This window comes from Equus przewalskii, chromosome 5, assembly GCF_037783145.1.
Source record: "Equus przewalskii isolate Varuska chromosome 5, EquPr2, whole genome shotgun sequence".
Lineage (NCBI taxonomy): Eukaryota > Metazoa > Chordata > Mammalia > Perissodactyla > Equidae > Equus > Equus przewalskii.
The window spans coordinates 23,975,339-23,993,942 of record NC_091835.1 but is presented as its reverse complement, the minus strand read 5'-3'; the positions used below and the strand labels follow the sequence as shown (position 1 = coordinate 23,993,942).

Sequence of the window (18,604 nt, the reverse complement as noted above, 5' to 3'; positions counted from 1 at the left end):
AGAAGGCTGGGAAACACCAGGGGGAAACAGATATATAGGTATACACAACAAGGAAGCAGAGCTGGCCACGTGCCCGCCTGACAGTTCCAGACTGGGAGGGACTGCACCTCTCAGGGGGCACACATCCCCTCTCCAAGGCGTGTGGAGTTGCTCACAGTCTCTAATGGCTTCTCATTGCCAGAGTGAAAATGCCCCCAACAAACCTCTAAATCTGAGTTTTCTCATTCCTCCTCAATTATTCCCCACCCTAATTTTCCACTCAAGTCGACTTGGTCAATCTACTACACACAGGTGGCCAGTTCTCATTTCTATACCTGTTGACACAGCTCCAGAGATTTCCATGTCACCCTGAACACCTCCCTGGTTAGGGGGCAACCCAAATCAGGACAACGCCAGTTCTATTTCTCCTTTTGTGTGTGTGTGTGTGAGGAATACTGTCGCCGAGCTAACATCTGTTAGCAATCTTCCTCTACTTATGCCGCCACAGCTTGAAGAGCGGTGGGTAGGTCTGCACCTGGGATCTGAACCTGCGAACCCCGGGCCACCAAAGCAGAGAGCACGAACTTAACCACTACGCCATGGGACCGGCCCCTAGTTCTCCTTCTTAACCCGCCCGACCACTTTCCAAAGTGGCCCTCTCTTTTCCTTCTCTGAATTCCCATTAATTAGTTTCCTATCATTGATCAGTATCTCTATTGTCCATGACTTACCTACCACTTTTATCACTTTATGATCCCTTTCTACACTTTCTCTCCCCTTCCTAACTGGTCAGTAAGTTCCTTAAGAGCAAAGACAGAATGTAATCGACTTGGTATAATTATTACCTGGAAGGGTCCTGGAGGGATTAACATGTAGCCATGGGTATAAATTACTTATAGTTTAAAACTACGAGTTGTTTTCTTTTCTAAAATTCTGAAATACACATTTTATACACTTATGGAATTTTGGTGTTATACTATAAACAAAACTATGATTTTTTAAAAAAACGCTTTTTTCTTCAGTGCCAGAATTTTACAAATAAGACTGACACGAAACACACGAGCAGCTCCCAGGAAAGGTGCCCACCTCAGGACAGTTACTATGACCTTAGCAGAGCTGGATGCCCAGTGCAGAATGCCTGGCATGCAGTACTCACAAATATTTGTTGAAAAAATGAACCTCTCTACTGAAACTCTTTTAAATACTGCTGACGAGTGACACTAACTACAGAAATATCAGCAATTTTGTGCTCAGGCCCAGGACAGGGCGGGTAACAGGTAACACGTGCACCCAACGTGGGCACAGGGCTGGGCCCTGGGACGCCACCAGCCACGCAAAGGGGAAGCATCCGCTCAAGCGCAGGCTACTCACCACCATGTTGTACGCATCAGGAACTTCAGTTTCAAACTGAAATTTTCCACCCTGGTAGTAACCCTCATCTATCAAAAAACACAAAACAAAACAAAAAATCCTTTAAATTAAAATAAGGAAACAGAAAGCAAACACTACGTTAGGATATGGCAAATACAGAGAATTAAGAATTTAAAATAGGACTGCAGGGTTCCTCAGTCACTTCACCACACCCTGCCCCTGACCTGATTAATATAGAAGGCTCCACCCGGCCCACCTGCTGTGCGTTCCCCACAGGCATGGGCCCTTGGGAAAGGGTGGGCATCCTTCTGGATGGCTGCTCCTTCTCTTCTGCAGTCTCTTGGTACACTCGACCTAAGCAGCCCCCTCTCTCACCTCGGCCCCAGCGTTTTCCACATCGCAACACCCGGTGTATCCCTTCAACACAGCTCACAACAGGTACCCGCCCCGTTTAAGCTGCGTGCCCATCTGTTTGCTGCTGGCCTCCCCCTGAGAATGTCAGTTCCTAGGGGGAGGCGGACTAGCATCGACTGCTGTATTCCCAGTGCCTGGCACCTGGCTTTGACCATGCATTAAACGTGCAGAGCACGGATCCTGTGCCGGGCCCTGCCCCAGACCACGGGGGCACAGCAGTGAACCAGAGAAAACTGCTGCCCCGGCACATGTGCCCAGTCCACAGCTGTGGGCGGGCTGCCTGGCTGAGTGCTGGGACAGCCTTCAGAACAGAGCAGGCCCTCTGAACAGGGGCTGGCAGGCATGCAGGATGTCCAGGGTCGGAGGGGCACTGCCACACCGTCCCTCAGGTCTGCAGACCCCACCCTCTTGATTGTGCCACCTGCCTCTGCCTCTTCTGGAGTCGGCTGCAGGTGAGCCTGGCCCACAGGTGCGCTTGGCCTGTAGGTGACCTTGGCTCTGCCCTGTAAACACCACTCATGCTGCCATGAGCCTAGAAATACCCCCAGGAATTAAATTACTCTAAATTTCACAATTTCACAAAATTAACTCCATCTTTAAAATGAAGGTTCAACTTCCTTCAGTATTTATCACTGTGAACAAATCAGCAATACTACATCTTACTGTTTCCCTCAGTTTCTTATATAAAATGAACACTTAAATGAACACGTTGTTAGTCTCAACTCATCACTAAAAAAAAGTTTCTTAAGAGTTTTGAGATTGCATCAACATTTATGTGGTCCAGCAGTTAAAACTGGCATTACCTGGCCCCCAGTGTTTTTCCGCTTTGCCAGTGCCACAGAAGAGAAATACTACTTCCTTGTTGTTGTTTTTTTAAGATTGGCACCTGAGCTAACAACTGTTGCCAACCTTTTTTTTTTTTCTCCTGCTTTATCTCCCCAACTCCCCCCGGTACATAGTTGTATATCTTAGTTGCAGGTCCTTCTAGTTGTGGCACATGGAATGCTGCCTCAACATGGCCTCACAAATGGTGCCATGTCCGCACCCAGGATCCGAACCGGTGAAACCCTGGGCCGCGGCAGCGGAGCGTGCAAACTTAACCACTCGGCCACAGGGCCGGCCCCTACTTCCCTGTTTATTTTACATTCATCTGATGAATACTCGTGAGACTGAAATTTATTTCATATTATTGGTCACTTGTATATTTTTTCTTGTAAGAACTGAATGGTTAATGTTCTTTAACTCTTCTTTTATTACTGAGGAATTAATCTCTTAACTACCAACATAAAAAAGTTCTTAAGAAGATTAACCTTCGCCCTTTATATTTGTTTAACCATGTTTCTTAGTCTGCTGTTTGCCTTTTGATTTTGTTGTTCAACTGGCTTTCATTTTTAAGCCGCCAGTCTTTCTTTCCGTGGTTTCTGTCTTTGGTATTATGCTTAAAAAGGTCTTTCCCAACCAGGATTATTGAAATATTTCTGTATTTCCCCCTGGTAATCTTACAGTTTCATGTACTTCATCAGCTCATTCATTCATCTAGAGTTTATTATACAGAATAAGGTGGTGCATTTTTTCTAATTGCTTGCCTAACCCTACCGCATTTACGGTTCTATCCTTCCCCCACTCATTTGATATGTCTATTTCTAGTGCTTATAAACACACTTGCATTAGTGACTGACAGTATTAGTTCTTTGGAAAAGATATTTTTTGGGGAAAAATTCAACTCCAGATTGAACAACTTTTGAAATAAGTGAAATTGTAGGTATAAGACACTCAGAGCACACCCGCGTTCACCACAGGCTCTGTGGACGTTGCCCGTTTTCTGTACTGATCACCGCACACAGCAGTCTAACATCAGGCTCCTCACACCATGTGGCGCTCTACGAATCACCACGGCGGCTTTCGGCCGTCAGCGCTGCACCTGCTGTGCTCTGCTTCATCCTCAAGGCTGTGCTCTGGCCATTCCATCGCCATACTTCTCCAGTTGGCTTTGCACTTCACTGATCCTATAGTTTCAACTCTACCACCTACCGGTGCCAAAGAAACTGTGATTTGGTCTAATGTGGTACTGACTTGACCATATTCCTCTGCCACAGAGCAATTCTCATTTAATAATGATTAGAATTCTATCATCTCTGAACTCATTGAAAATAGAGAGCAGTCTGTTCTAATTTTTTTTCTTCCATTTCATGGAATAAATCTCTTTCAGGAAAAAGATCTACTTCTGAGCCAGTACTTGTTTTTCCCTCTTCTAAGCCACATAGTTTTTGGACCTTATCTAGTCTGCTTATTTATTACTGAATTTGCCCAGAAACTCCATAGTCCAACTTAAAAAGCAGAAGGGGAGCAGCCTAGACTGAGATGAAACCCAAGAGCATGTCTCATTTACTGTGATATTCTCCATGAAGACCTCAGTTGAAGAGTTCTCACTGATTCACCTTCTGGGTCTGGCTCTCAAGCTTGCACTCGGCAGGGTGGAGAGTGGAGAAAGCCCTGCTCAACTCGAGCCAGTGGGCAGAGGGTTCACATACAGTGTCTGTAACCCAGTGCGCACCATGGCCCAGAGCACCACATCCAAATCTAGGGCGGGCCAACTATGTCACCATCCGCGGCTGTGGTAGCTGAAAATGTCCTGCTGCTCCTATCACTGGGTGTTCAAGTACAGCAATGAAACGCAGTAGGGAAAGTTCCTGGCACCCAGCTCTCCATCAGCCAGCATGTCCCCACCCCTCAAGGGTTACAATGAGAAGAAGTGCCCCTCTCTCCTCTTGCGTCCAGGAGCCCACCCCCTGCTGCCTTCCAGGAACCAGACAACAGGGTCTTCCAGCTAGGTTACGGAGATCCCTGGGAGGACAGACTGTCCAAAGGGTATGTGGGCACAAACAGCTTTAAGAGGATCCATTTCTAGTGGCCAGTGTCCATATGTGCTCTGTCCTAAAATGAACCTGCCTGACGGTGCTCTTGAGCTCAAGGAGTCATGCAGCTGTCCTTTCCCACCTCCTCTTCCAATCTTTCTCCCACTTGTAAAAGAAGGCCTACTGCTAATCTATCCTCTTACTATGATGCACTGCCCCAAGGCATAAAAAAATCCCAGAGGACAAAAGGACCATGCAATGCACTGGTACAGCAAAGCTCCTTGACTTGAGGCATTACGGTAGGGTTGTGCAGTTCCCTATCCTACATCCATTTCTGTTAAGGGCAAAGCATGGCATTATAAATAAGATACCCCGGCTCATGTTGGAATGTCTTGAATTCAAACATATTGTGGAGTCTGACAGTAGGGATGATTAAAATTTCATTTAGTAACTTCAGCCCCTAGACAACTGTAAAAGAATGCATCACCCCCACGAGAAGCAGGCAAAGAGGGTGCCAATAAGCAACAGGTGACCAGCTCCATGCCTCACCCTCACTAGGAATTAAACTCAGGAGTGAGATGACCATCAGAGGCACATCTCAGAGATGAAAAGGGAAGAAAGACTTTGCCCAAGACAGAGTGACTCTGACTGCTGACTGGTCTGACAATAAGAACTGGTTCTGCTTATTAACGCACATGGCAGTTATTTCTGATAAATGGAATGATCTAACTCTGCAGCTTCAAGCTTTTGAAGAAGATATAAAGTATGTGATAAGTTTTTAGTATATTATATTGATAAGGGTATGATGGAATTAACAATGTCACGATTTTCTCTACTCTTTCCGGGTATTTCAGGTCTAACAAGGTGCCTCCAAGTGAAGAGTGGCACGTATGGTTAGTGGTCAGCTGGCAGGCCTTGGAGGGCTTGGAGAGCGGTTTTGGTGCACACCTCAGAAACGGACGTGAAAGGACTCTAATGATTGGGTTTGTAAAGCATTTTCCAAGTCGGGTGGTTTCCACTTCTCTGCTTTCAACAAAATGGAAGAAGGAAACTCATCTAGTAGTCAGCTGAAAGATCATGAAAATATCTTATGTGATTTTTGGCCTCTGACTTTGAAGTCCAAGGACAGAACAACACAGCTGTAACAAAACACCTTCCATGTCCATCTACTTATTTAGGTGAACAAGCAGATCTCAGTGTCTACATCTATAAAGACAAAATGAAGGAAGAAAACTGATATTGAACCTTCTTTCTAGCATAAAGTAATATTCATTCACAAGTACATCCACTAAATCAGAGAAAAATGCTGACAGTAACCCATCATTCTCAGATACATTTCAGATGAAATGCTTTTTTATGTTTAATAACCACCAAAGCTCACGACACATTGCTGAAGTCGTTACTCATTCAACAGGTATCTGACGAGTGCCTACAACAGAGCAGGCACTGTTCTAGGAACTGGTGACACATCAGTGAGATCCTCCTGCCCTTAGGAAGCTTACATTCTAGTGGAAAGGAGATGAAATAAATAATTATATAGTATAAGGTGAAAAGAGCTAAGGGAGGAGGAGTGGGATGGGTTGCAATTTTAAACAGGTTGGTTGGAGGCAGCGAAGTTGAAGGAGGACATCAGCGCAGAGAACTCCCCAGGCAGGAGAAGCTGGGGGAGGCCCACAAGAGGGCTCGGTGTGTTCAGGGAACACTGCAAGGCCAGACAGCGAGGCAGGGGAAGGAAGAGCTGAGGCCGAGACCTAACAGGCCTGGCCTTGCAGGCCACTGTAAGTGCGCTGGCTTTTATTCCGAGTGAGGTGGGCAGTGATGAGAGGGGTCTGAACAGAAGAGGGACAGGATCATGTGAACAGATCACAGGCCCAGAGCCCCTTGGAGGATATTTGTTACAATAATAATCCAGGAGAGAGGTTATGCTGGTTGGGACCAGGGTGGGAGCAGAGGAAGTGGAAATATCTAGATGGTAGCACACCAGGATTTGCTGACAGATTAGGCGTGGGGCAGGGAAGGAAGGAGTCAAAGAAGATCTAGGATCTTAGACCCTGTGATGGAAAGGGCAGAGTTGCCATTGCAAAGATAAAAAGCCTGCTGAGGATACAAGTGCACGAAGGTCAACATCAGACACGTTTATTTGAGATTTCATGTCAAAATTGATCAGCGTTGATCAGCAGCTGACAGATCATTCTGGAGTGAGGGGGAGATGTTGGGGCTGGATGAGAGCAGTTTGGGAGGTGTTCAGTGTAGAGAAACATTTAGATTTCATGAAGTGGTAAGGTCCCTGGGGACCTGACTGTGGAGGTCCAAGGAGAGGACGAGGCCTTTGAGGTACCCCCACTTAGAGGGTCATGATTTGGGACAGGAGAGGCAGGCAGTGGCAAAGAAGGAACACCAGGAGCCAGAAGCTGGTACTAACAATAACTAACAAATGTCCAAAGGAAAAAGCTTACCAACTAAGAGTCTTACAGTTAAAGGAGCTTTTAAAATAATCAAATATATATAGTTACAGAACAGTATGACAGGGTGACAAAATACTCACAAGCACAAAAACGTTTAGAATAAAGTTCCTTGGGACAAGTGGAATAAAACTGAGTGTTTTTTTGGAAAAAGCAACAATGAACATTTTCCCACCACTGAAGTAGAGCTTGTTCATATTTTTAAAAATATGCACAATGGTGGGTGTATCCATGGTATTTAGAGTCTACTGAAAACACTTTAAAGAGTAATATAATACTTTTATTTTTAAATGTCAATATTTACAGCACACTGGAAATAACACTCTATGCAAATTTTAAACTTAAAAGGCAGGAAAAACACCGTCCCTGCCAAGATGAGCTTGCAGATCGGGGTTGGCAAACTTTTTCTGTAAAGGGCCAGACAGTAAGCATTTCAGGCTTTGGGTTGTAGGTCCCGGTCACATATTATTTTATTTTATTTTTTTAAATAATCCTTTAAAATGCAAAAACCATTCTCAGCTTGAAGGCTGCACAAAAACTGGCCCAGGGTGGGATCTGGCTCACAGGCCTAGTTTACCCACCCCAATATTAAAATACGTGAAGACAAACTGTGCGACCCTGACCACACGTGAAGTCAGTTCATTTAAGAGGAAAAGCTGGTGTGGGTTGAATTATTCAGGGAAAGCTTGGGGGTGTGCCACTAGATAAGAATGGAAAATAAGAACAACCACCACCGCAGTAACAAGCACGTGGACACGTGGAGCACACACCATATGCTGTGCACACATCACTCACCCAGTTGGTGGGATGGGCACATTACTGCTTTAAAGAAGAAACTGAGGCACATGGATTAAGTAACAGGCTACAGCCCCATAGCTAGTAGGTGGCAGAGGCGCTTCAAATCAGCCTGTTTAGCTGGGATCTGAGGATGGGCAGGGTAAGGGAAGACAAAGAGGAGAGAGAGAGGGAGAGAGACAGTGTAGACGAGGAAGGCAGACTGGGAACAGAGTAGGAGGCAGGACTACAATGAGCCAGCTACAGATGTGAGGACTGGAGCCATGGAGGGGAGGAGGGCAGGGCAGTGAGGAGCCTGTGGGCAGGGCTGGGGGAGGATGGCAGGGCAGTGGCAGCAGGCGGGTACTCAGCTGTGACATGGGGGTCGGGAAGCCAACATGGAGCTGCAGACAGACACTAAGTCAGCTGCTATAAAGAGATGCTGAGATTTAGAGGAAACTATGGACATAATGAAGAAAGAAATGGAAAAAATAAAAAAAGAAGCAAACAGAACATCAATAGCTGAAAAACATATTATCTGAAACGAAAACTTCACTGGATGAGCTTTACAACAAATCAGACAATAGAGAAATAGAAATTATCCACAAGGAAGCACAGAAAGAAAGCAAACAAAACCTTGTGACCCAATGGAGGTATAATTTATATGCAGAAGTAATATATATGTAAGAGATATTAATATACACAATTGGAGTCCCAGAAGAAGATTATAGAAAAAATATTTAAAGAAATGTTGGTCAAACTATTTCTACATTTGATGAAAACTATAACTCACTGATCCAAAAAGCTCAATAAACCCCAAGTGAGATACACAGAAAGAAAACCACATCAAAGCACATTATAATCTCACTGTTGAAAACTGTGATAAAGAGACCATCTTAAAAGCAGCCAGAGAATAAAATGCACATCCCATAAAGCGAAACAAAGAACTACCACAAACTACTTAGAAGAAAAAAATAAGTCAGAAGGCAGTAGAATGATAGCCTTAAAATGCTGAAATTGTCAACTTAAGAATTCAATATTCAGCAAGCTGGCAGAATTCATCATCAGCAAACCTGCACTACAAAAAAAAATCCAAGGATGTTCTGCAGGCAGAAGGAAAATAACAGATGGAAACTCAGATCTACAAAAAGGATTGAAGGTCACAAATGGTAAATATATTGAGAAATATATTAAGAAAATAGACTGTTTAAAGCGAAGATAAAAACAAAGTATTCTGGATTATAACATCTGTAAAGTAAATGAGAACTATAAAATAAAGGTTGGGAGGGGGAAATAGAAATACACTATTATCTGTCTAAACTTCCATCTTAAGAACTAGAAAAAGAAGAGCAAATTAAACTGAAAATAAGCACAAAAAAGGAAATAACAAATATGAGTAGAAAACAAAAAATATTAGAGGAAAATCAATGAGGCCAAAAGCTGGTTGAGATCAACAAAATTAATAATCCTCCTGCTAACCTGATAAGCCAAAAAGAAAACACAAATTTTCCATACCAGGAATTAAAGAAGGGATATCAATACAGAACCTACAGAACTTAAAAGGATCAGAAAATATCAAGAGCAACCTTATACCAGTAAACTTGAAAATGGGGGATGATATACACAAATTCCTTGGGATACACAAATTACCAAAGTTCACTCAAGAATAAATACGTAAATGGCCCTACATCTATTAAAGAAACACTATTCATACTTAAAATCTTGCCACAAAAACAACATTCCAGACCTAGGTGGCTTCACTGGTGACGTCTATCATTTGATAAAGAATTAATACTAATTCTACATAAACTTTTTTCCAGGAAATAGAAGGGAGCACTTACCCATTCATTCTTGGATGAGAGGGGAGGGGGAGAAACTAGACCCTTATCTTAGACCATACGTAAAAATTAACTCAAAATGGACTGCAGACCTAATTGTAAAACCTAAAGCTATAAAACTACTTTAATTGGAGGAAATCTTTATATTTCTTAGACAAAGACTTCTTAAGACATAAAAAGCACAACTATTTATTTTAGTTCTGAATTGTTGCCATAATAAATTACCACACACTCAGTGGCTTAGACAATACAAATTTATTATCTTCTGTAGGTTAGAAGTCCAAAATGGGTCTCACTGGGCTAAAATCAAAGAGTTGTCAGGGCTGCGTTCCTTTCTGGGGGCTCTAGGGAAAATTCATTTCCTTCATTTTCCAGCTTCAAGAGGCCACCTGTATTCCTTGGCTCATGGCCCCTTCCTCCATCTTCAACGTCAGCAATGGCCAGTGGAAATAATAATACATGCAACAACATGGATGAATCTTGAAAGCATTATGCTAAGTAAAAGCAGCCATATACAAAATGCTACATACTGTTTGGGTCCATTTATATGACATTCTGGAAAAGACAAAACGACAGGGACAGGAATCAGATCAGTGACTGCCAGGGGCTGGAGGTGGGAAGAGGATGCTGACAACAAAGGGGCGAGAGAACTCTCTGAGCTGATGGAACAGTCTATATCTCGACTGTGCTGGTGGTTACATGACTGTGTTTGTCAAAATGCAGAGAACTGTACACCTAAGAACGGTGAATTTACTGTCTGTAAATCCTACCTCGCTAATCATGATTTTTGAAAAAGATAAAGAAAAAGCCTATGCCACATAAAAGGCACTACCAGGTAGAACAGGAAGCTGAAAGAGTGCTGGCAATTTTTACAATGCTCAGAAGCTTAACATGTGAACAGCATGTTTTGGGATATTTTATACGGATTATATACATTTTTACTGGTGACCGTCACACCATACTTTTAACCATGGTAATGAATGGCTTTTAAAACATAAGTCAGACATTTAATGTCACACTCACTCCAGGAAGCCTGAGCATCCCATGAGAGTTTGCCGCAGTGTTATGTGCGAGGCAGAGGGCAGAAATCAGTGTAAGCACAGTGTGTGTCATTCGACAAGTCACTGACTCAGCAGGATGGTAAGCAAAGAAGCATCACATCAACAGAGCTCTTGGAAGGAGCAAGAAAAGAGCAGTGAATGTTTTCCTAACAAAAGTTAGCTAATGCTAAGGCAGATAACTGTCTTAAGAGCTCACACCACATTTCCATTATATATAAAACAAGAATTACCATCTGTATTTGTAGGGTTATTTGAAAGAAAAGACACCCCCAGCAAAGTCTGTTCCTCCTCAAATTTATCCCTTAGTAATGGTTATCTCCATATTAAAGTTAAAAATCAACCTAGAAAGAACCAGGGATGAGTATACACTCTCTGTGTCTGAAACCTTGACAGATCAACAGTAAACTACCCAGAAGCCACTTCAAGATCGGGATGTTGGTCCAGCTGAAAGGCGTGCTTCAGTGCTCTGCTCCATTTCCAAATCCCTTAAAATCTCCAGGATTATTGAAATGTTGTTCCAAAATGTTCATGTGTGGAACCAAACTTGTGTTTCAGGCTTACCAAACATATTTCTTCACTCAGAAATTGAGATCTTACTTCATGTCACATTTAGAAACTCTTCTTTCTACAACTCCAAAGCTCTGAAACGATGCTAAGAAAAACCTCTAACCAAACATAACAGGGATAAGAGACAAATCAACGTAAGCCATACTTTATTATCATGCACCAGTTAGGCAGTTTTTATAAATTAAATGTTTAAATTAAGAAAACATGAATAATCTAAGAATCAACACATTTAAAAATTTGTTATACACATAAATGTACAAGATTTACAGTGTAGCTATAGAATTCCCTAATCAGAAGTTTTATATATTAACATTAATTAGAAGGATGTTATTAACCATAAAAAACCCACCACATATCTAATAAAGGACTTATATCTAAGTACATAAAGCTTACAGCTCAATAATAATGGGACACTCAATCCAACTTTTAAATGGGCAAAATATTTGAATGGACACTTGAACAAAGAAGATACAGACAGCAAACAAGCACAGGAAAAGAGACTCAACGTCATTAGTCGTTAGGGAAATGCAAATTAAAGTCATAATGAGATACACTCCTCCCAGAGTGGCTAAAATTGAAAAGATTGACAATACCAGTTGTTGGCAAGAACGTGAGGTAACTGGAATTCTCATTCATCGCTGGTGGGAATGAAAAATAGTACTTTCACTTTGGAAAACAGTATGGTAGTGTTTATCAAGTTAGACTTACTCTTACCACATGATCCAGTAACTCCACCTCCAGGAGAAAAATACAAACATAAGACCTGCATGCAAAGGTTTATAGCAGCTTTATGCATAACGGCCCCAAAGAGGAAACACCACAAAGGGGCATCACCTGTGCATGGATAAATAAACCGGCATACACCCATACAACAGAACACAGTTCATCCAGAAAAACACACAGAAAACTGATTAATGTAACAACATGGGTGAAACTCAAAGCATTACACTAAAGTAAAAGAATATAACCTAGACCTCAATCAACATAGCTTTAAAAAAAAATTATTTTGAATCAATGATCCAAGTTTCCATGAAGGTAAAAGAAAAGCAAATTAAACCCAAAGTACAAGGAAGGAAATAATAAAGATAAGAGCAGAGATCAATGAAATGGACAAATAACTGAGAAAAACAAAAGCTAGTTCTTTGCAAAGATCAACTGGATAAACCTCAAGCTAACACAATCAAGAGAAAAGAGAAGACCCAAATTACAAATATCAGGAACAGAAAAGGGGGCATCAACACAGATCCTACAGACATTAGCAGAATAATAAGAGAATATTCTGAACAACTTTTATATCAATAAATTCTAAAACTCAGGTGAAGTGAACAAATTCCTTGAAAGAAAAAAATTATCAAAGCCGACTTAACAAAACAGATAAATAACTCTGTATCTATTAAATAAACTGAATTCATAAATAACAACTTTCCCAAAAAGAAAACTCCAGGTCCAGATGGCTTAACTGGTAAATTCTATCAAATATTTAAGGAAGAAATAGTACCAATCCTACACAAACTCCTTCAGAAAACAGGAGGGAACACTTCTTCATTTATTCTACCATGCCAGCATTATCCTGATGCCAAAATCAGACAAAGAAATTACAAGAAAAGGAAAATACAAACCAACATTCTTCATGAATGCTGACACAAAATTCTGTAACAAAATATTAGCAAATGAATCCAGCAATATAAAAAACAGATAATATATCATAACCAAGTGTGGTTTATTGCAGGAATACAAGGTCGATGCAACAACATTCAAAAATCAGTAAGTATGTGGGGCTGGCCCCATGGCTGAGTGGTTAAAGTTCTGCACACTCCACTTGGGTGGCCTAGGTTTACGGTTCAGATCTGGGTGCAGACCTACTCTACTGATCAGCCAAGCTGTAGAGGCATACCACATACAAAAACAAAAAAAAAAAAGTAGAGGAGGATTGTCACAGATATTAGCTGAAGGCTAATCCTCCTCAAGCAAAAAAAAAAAAGGAAGATTGGCAACAGATGTTAGCTCAGGGCAAATCTTCCTCAGCAAAAAAAACAAAACAAAATAAAACTTGTATTTATGATAAAAACTCTCAACAAACCAGGAAAACAAAGAAACTTCAACCTGATAAAGGATATGTTAAAAAAAAAAACCCAACAGCTAACACCACATTCAGTGGATAATGAACACTTTCCCCCCTAGGATGAGGAACAAGGCAAAGACATAAACTCTCACTATTTCTGTTCAACACTGTACTGGAGGTCATAGCCAGTGCAATAAGAAAAAGAAATTAAAGGCATACATACTGGTGAGAAACAAGTAAAAACGTATTTACAGATATCAGGATCAGGGACATGGAATCCTAAAAATATATTAAAAAGTCACTAGAGTTTACTAAGTGAATTTAGCAAGGTAGAGGACACAATCAATATACTAGAAACTCTACCGTATTTTTATATACTAGTAACAGTAAAGTGGGAATTTTAAAAATACCACGTACAACAGCTTCAAAAAACATGAAATACTTAGTAATATAATTAACAAAGTATTTGTAAGACCTTTACACTGAAAACTACAAAATACTGCTGAGAGAAACTAAAGAAGATCGAAATAAACGGAGACATTCCCCATGCTCACGGATTGGGAGACTCAATACTGTTAAGATGTCATTTCTTGCCAAACTGATCCACAGTTAACAGTCTCAATCAAAATCCCGGCATTGGGGAAATGCAAATTAACCCACAGAGAGATACTATTTCACACCCAAACACTGAAAAGTCTGTAGAACATCTGGAACGTCTCATACGTTTCTGGTCAGTGTATGGTACAACCACCTTAGAAAGTATCTTAAAAAGTTAAACATATCTTTCCCATGACTCAGAAATTTCACTCAAGTGAAAGTGACGAGAAATGAAAAATATGAGTGTAACGAGGATGGTATGAAAATGCTAATAGCAATCTTATTTACCATAGCTAAAAGCTGGAAAGAATTCAAATATCCATCAATAGGAAAATGAAATAAAAAGGAACAGACTGTTGATACACCACATGTATAAATTTAGAAACGTTACATGAAAGAAGCCAGAGACAAAGAGTAGATATATAAAATTCCATTTATATGAAATTCAAGAACTGACAAAACTAATTGATGGCAATAGAAATCAAAAGGAATCTGGGGTGGGCAGCAGGGGGTGAGGAATTGACCGCAAAGAGGCAGAAGGGAACTTCAAGAGTGCTGGAAATATCTTTACACTGGGGTTGTAGTTACACAGGTGTATACATATTTCAAAACTAATTAAACTGTCAAGTTGAAATTAGTACATTTTGTTTGTAATTTTATACCTCAGTATAATTTATTTAAAAAGTAAAAACTAAAATTAAACAAACAAGCTGTTATTTAAGCCCATGGTCCCCTCTGCCTAAAAACCACCACGTCACAGTGGGGCAGGCTGGGAGGACCCCACAAGTCAGCTGGCAACTATGACCCGGCCCCAGACTGTCCCTCTAACTTCAACGAGGACTCCGGGGGCATTCCAGCCCGTCTTTAGGGTTTTGCTTTGTCTTGTTTCATTTTACTTCCTAGTATTTTCTCTTGTTTTGTGACGTGATGTGGAGACTTATTTTCCCCCTAAATTCAGTTCTGTTCCTCTATGACCAAATTATATTTCCATCTTTTCTCTGAAGAGTACATCTATTTCCAAAAAAGGGACATTCCAAAAACAAACAAAACCATGCAAACATTATCGAGTATGAAGAGGAACCATCTTGCCAGGAGCCAGGTAAAGAGCTGTGAGCTTCAGATGCAGAGGCAACCCTCCCTTGACCACCCAAATACCTGGGTCTTATTACATATTACGTGAGTTTTCAGACTCACCCCAGGATGACCGGATGCAAATGAGCCAGTTTCAAAACCATCTGCTTCACACTGTTAAAACTACTACTTAGGCATATCTCTATAATTTTTTTTTTTCAATACTAAGAAGAGCATGACTCCAAAAAGTTTCTAAAAAACCACGATATTAGGCAAGTTTTGAGGGTTGGCAGATGTCTGCCATGCTTCCTTTAATAACGACAGCAGGAACCACATCAGCTTTCTGACTCACTGGCAACACAAAATAAGGGCCTACACACAGTGTCTGAAGAGCATGTTGAGCACACAGCTCAATGTGATGATAATGTCCCTGAGGTGCACTTACTGTAAATATAAATGCTAAGGCAGTAAAACATAAGTTATCTTTTCATCTGATGGAACAGTGAATGCCAAAACTGTAACAAACAATTGTGCTCTGTTTTCAAGAACATAAACAAGAACATCAAAGATGGTGTCATACACATACTCTCAATAATCACAACATCCATGTAACTCAGGAAAAAATTTCAGTTAAAAAAAGAAAAGAAAAAGAAAGAAACACTAACTCACTCATGTAAGACAGTAACAAGCCTGGCAAAATCAACAAAGGTCTCTGAGTGGCTGAAAAGGACCCCAAAGCCCAAGCCTGGGCAGCAGGCAGAGCAACAGAATCCCTGACAGCCACTGAAAATGTCCTGGAAAGGCAGAGGGAAGAAAATACTTTTTACTACAAACACGCAAGTCTGAGACGACTTAGTAAACAGAGAACCAATCTTCACCACTACAATAATTTCTGAAAACACCGTGTACTGCCTAACAGTAATAATAAATGACGTTCGTAACGGTGACCTTGAGTCATCAAGAAACATCGAAGTGTGCTCAATACTCTTCACTAAAAACAGCAGGACGTGCAATGTGTTTTATGAAAGCAGCCAAAGAATCAATTTTCATAATTTCTTACTTTAAAGTCCTGAGCTCAGTTATCTCTCGACGTCAGGCGTGTGGAACGCCCCATTTCTCAGGACAGTGTTCTGGTATTAATTCTATGCTAGCATTCGCTTATCTTAGCAGAAATGGCACCAGGAAGAATTTACGCATATGTCCCAGAGCCATCTTAGAACCACCACAGGGATTAAATGAATTTTTAAAAGTTTTCAAGCACGTTTTTGAAAACGGGATTTCTCCTGCTATTATAAAACACAAAATACCCATCCTACCTGCAGGGAGACCATGTCAGGGCTTATCCGTGGGACCATTATCACCTACTGAAATTCTGCATTCTCTCACTTTTTAATTAGCTCGTGACTCATTATTCTCAGTTTCTCACTCCCTTTCCCTCCCCCAAATAAAATAACACCCTCTATTTCCTCCCAGCACTCCCCTCCCCTCTTGTTATCGCCCCTGTCCTCCCTTCTTCCTTCCCCACCCATCCCACAGCTGCACCAGTGGCTATGGCCTGGTGCCCACTGCCTGATGTAAAGGCCTCGGGGCTGCAAGGTGTTGGAACCTTGGAGCTGCACTGTAACTAAAAGAAACCCAAGTCCATCCTCCTATCTGACTGAGGAGAACTATGTGACTGACCCTCCTGGAGCACTTGGAGCTTACACACTTATCAGTCCCAACAGGGGCAGCTGGTAATCTGCTGCCTGCTTCCGTGTGCCAGACTCACAGGGGGCCGAAGAGCTTCATGCACATTAGCTATTTAACCCTCACAACTGTCCCATTCGATAGGTCCCACTCGATCTCCACTTTGTAGCTAGGTGGGCTGTGGCTAAGAGATTATTAATTTAACCATGGTCACACTGTTACTAGATGGCGGAGCAGGATCTGATCCCAGTTATGACTTCAGCTCACACTCTTCACCACACGGCAATGGCCTCGGCAGGCACTCACGTCAGCGCTTCAAGTCTGTACCTAGTCACTGGAGTATATGCCGAATGCCTCAGACTCACTTTCCATGCTTTATTTGACTACAAAGCACATATCTCGTCTTCATAGGGAATGGTCATTACTGTCACAACTTTCAGAAAGTTAGAGGACAAATCAAGCCAAAGATTACAGATTTGGGCAGTCTTTAAAATCTGCTGTTTGAAAATCACTTTAACACTTAAATACGTAAGAATATTACCTGGGGTTACAGTTAGCTGAAAGCAATGAAGCTTGTTTGGATCAGGAAAATGCACTTTACATGTACCTGCAAAAGAAACAGCACATCAGGAAGGTCTGAGAGGCAGCAGCAGTCCTCACGTGGAGGCCAAGCTGGAGGCCCCCGTGAAGGGGACGTGGCGGGAGGAGTGGACAGACTCGGTCCGTGCTCTCCCCTCGCTGTCTGTCTGATAATAACCGTGCCAATGTGCTAAAATGGCAAACCAGTGATTTCTGTCATGTTTTCCTCCTCATTGTCTTTTACTAGTTAATTCCAAATTGAGATGTTTTCTTTCAACCTTTAAATGGTCACTAACACTAGAGATCTTTCCACTGATTTCAAGAATTATGGTACTTTACTTTGGAAAGAAGACATCATACCTCAGGGAGATTACTGTATTTGGGTAAAGGCTAACTAAACATGGAAAAACCAGAAAAAACACCCAGGCCAAACTTCTAGTCTGTTCACCCAGCACCACAGTCATTCATATCCATCACAGCAAATGGAAGTTAAAAAGAAGCGTGCCAACTAAGCTAGCTCCCACCAGTTACCACAGCATTCTTTTTTTTTTTTAACATCTTCAAAATCCAACCGGTCACTCGGCTTGCTCTGTTGGTGAGATAATGCTCTGCTGACTCAAGGGCAACGCTCTGTGCCCACCTGTACCACACCAGGAGTCTGGATCAGCACAAGGAGTTGCCACTGGGAGAAGAGCTATGGCTAGTGGTGCAGACAGGGCAAGTTGGCTACATTCTACATTTGCCTCCTTCAAACAAATGATACGGAGAATGGTAAACACCCAAGGAATTTGGAAGGAATATATGTAGAAATTGTCTACATTTTATAAACTTGGAAAATATCATGCTAAATTCCTTGGGTCACCTATTGACTTTATTTCTTACAAGCCCCACTGAAAATATTTGCCTAGTTTTACAGTGGTATGAATTTTCATCAAAAATAGTACGATTCAAATTTAGACTTGCAAATGGCCTTAGAGAGTATCTAGTCCACTGTCCTCAATCATGAGGGATGACACGAAGGACCAGAGAGGTTCGGTGACCAGACCAAGATCACACAGGTTATCAACAGAAGGAAGTTTAGTTTCCAAATTAAAAACTAGTTCCTGACTCTTTTCCCTGTACCATGCCTCGTTTCATTACTTCATGAATATGCTAGGTATGCCACATACAAATAATGCAGAACTGTTAGTAAGGTTTCCTTTTTCTTTTTTAACCAATCCCTCACAAAATCATTGCAGAGTGAAAGGTAATTCAGTCTAGAAGAGCAAGAAGGAGTCTTAGAGAGTAC

The 18,604-nt window shown here is 41.6% G+C and overlaps 1 protein-coding gene and 2 long non-coding RNA genes across 5 annotated transcripts in view; 1 reads left to right on the top strand and 2 right to left on the bottom strand.

Moving 5' to 3' along the window:
- LOC139083291 (uncharacterized) overlaps positions 1-5,852 on the top strand; it is a 39,585-nt gene extending 33,733 nt beyond the window's left edge. Inside the window, exon 4 of one of the 2 annotated variants that reach the window (XR_011539894.1) lies at positions 5,474-5,852. This is a non-coding gene — a long non-coding RNA (uncharacterized lncRNA). The remainder of the gene's footprint in view (positions 1-5,473) is intronic. The other variant, XR_011539895.1, reaches the window with a different exon arrangement.
- Positions 1-18,604, bottom strand: part of UBE2F (ubiquitin conjugating enzyme E2 F (putative)) — a 56,592-nt gene that overhangs the window by 20,093 nt on the left and 17,895 nt on the right. Inside the window, exons 4-5 of one of the 2 annotated variants that reach the window (XM_070618683.1) lie at positions 17,279-17,344; positions 1,351-1,418 (exon numbers count right to left, since the gene is read on the bottom strand). In XM_070618683.1, coding sequence (XP_070474784.1) covers positions 1,351-1,418; positions 17,279-17,344 — 134 coding nt within the window. The remainder of the gene's footprint in view (positions 1-1,350; positions 1,419-17,278; positions 17,345-18,604) is intronic. The other variant, XM_070618684.1, reaches the window with a different exon arrangement.
- Positions 9,934-11,431, bottom strand: LOC139083290 (uncharacterized). The gene is made up of 2 exons (XR_011539893.1): positions 11,164-11,431; positions 9,934-10,248 (listed from the first exon to the last, which is right to left on the bottom strand). It is a non-coding gene; the product is annotated as an uncharacterized lncRNA (long non-coding RNA).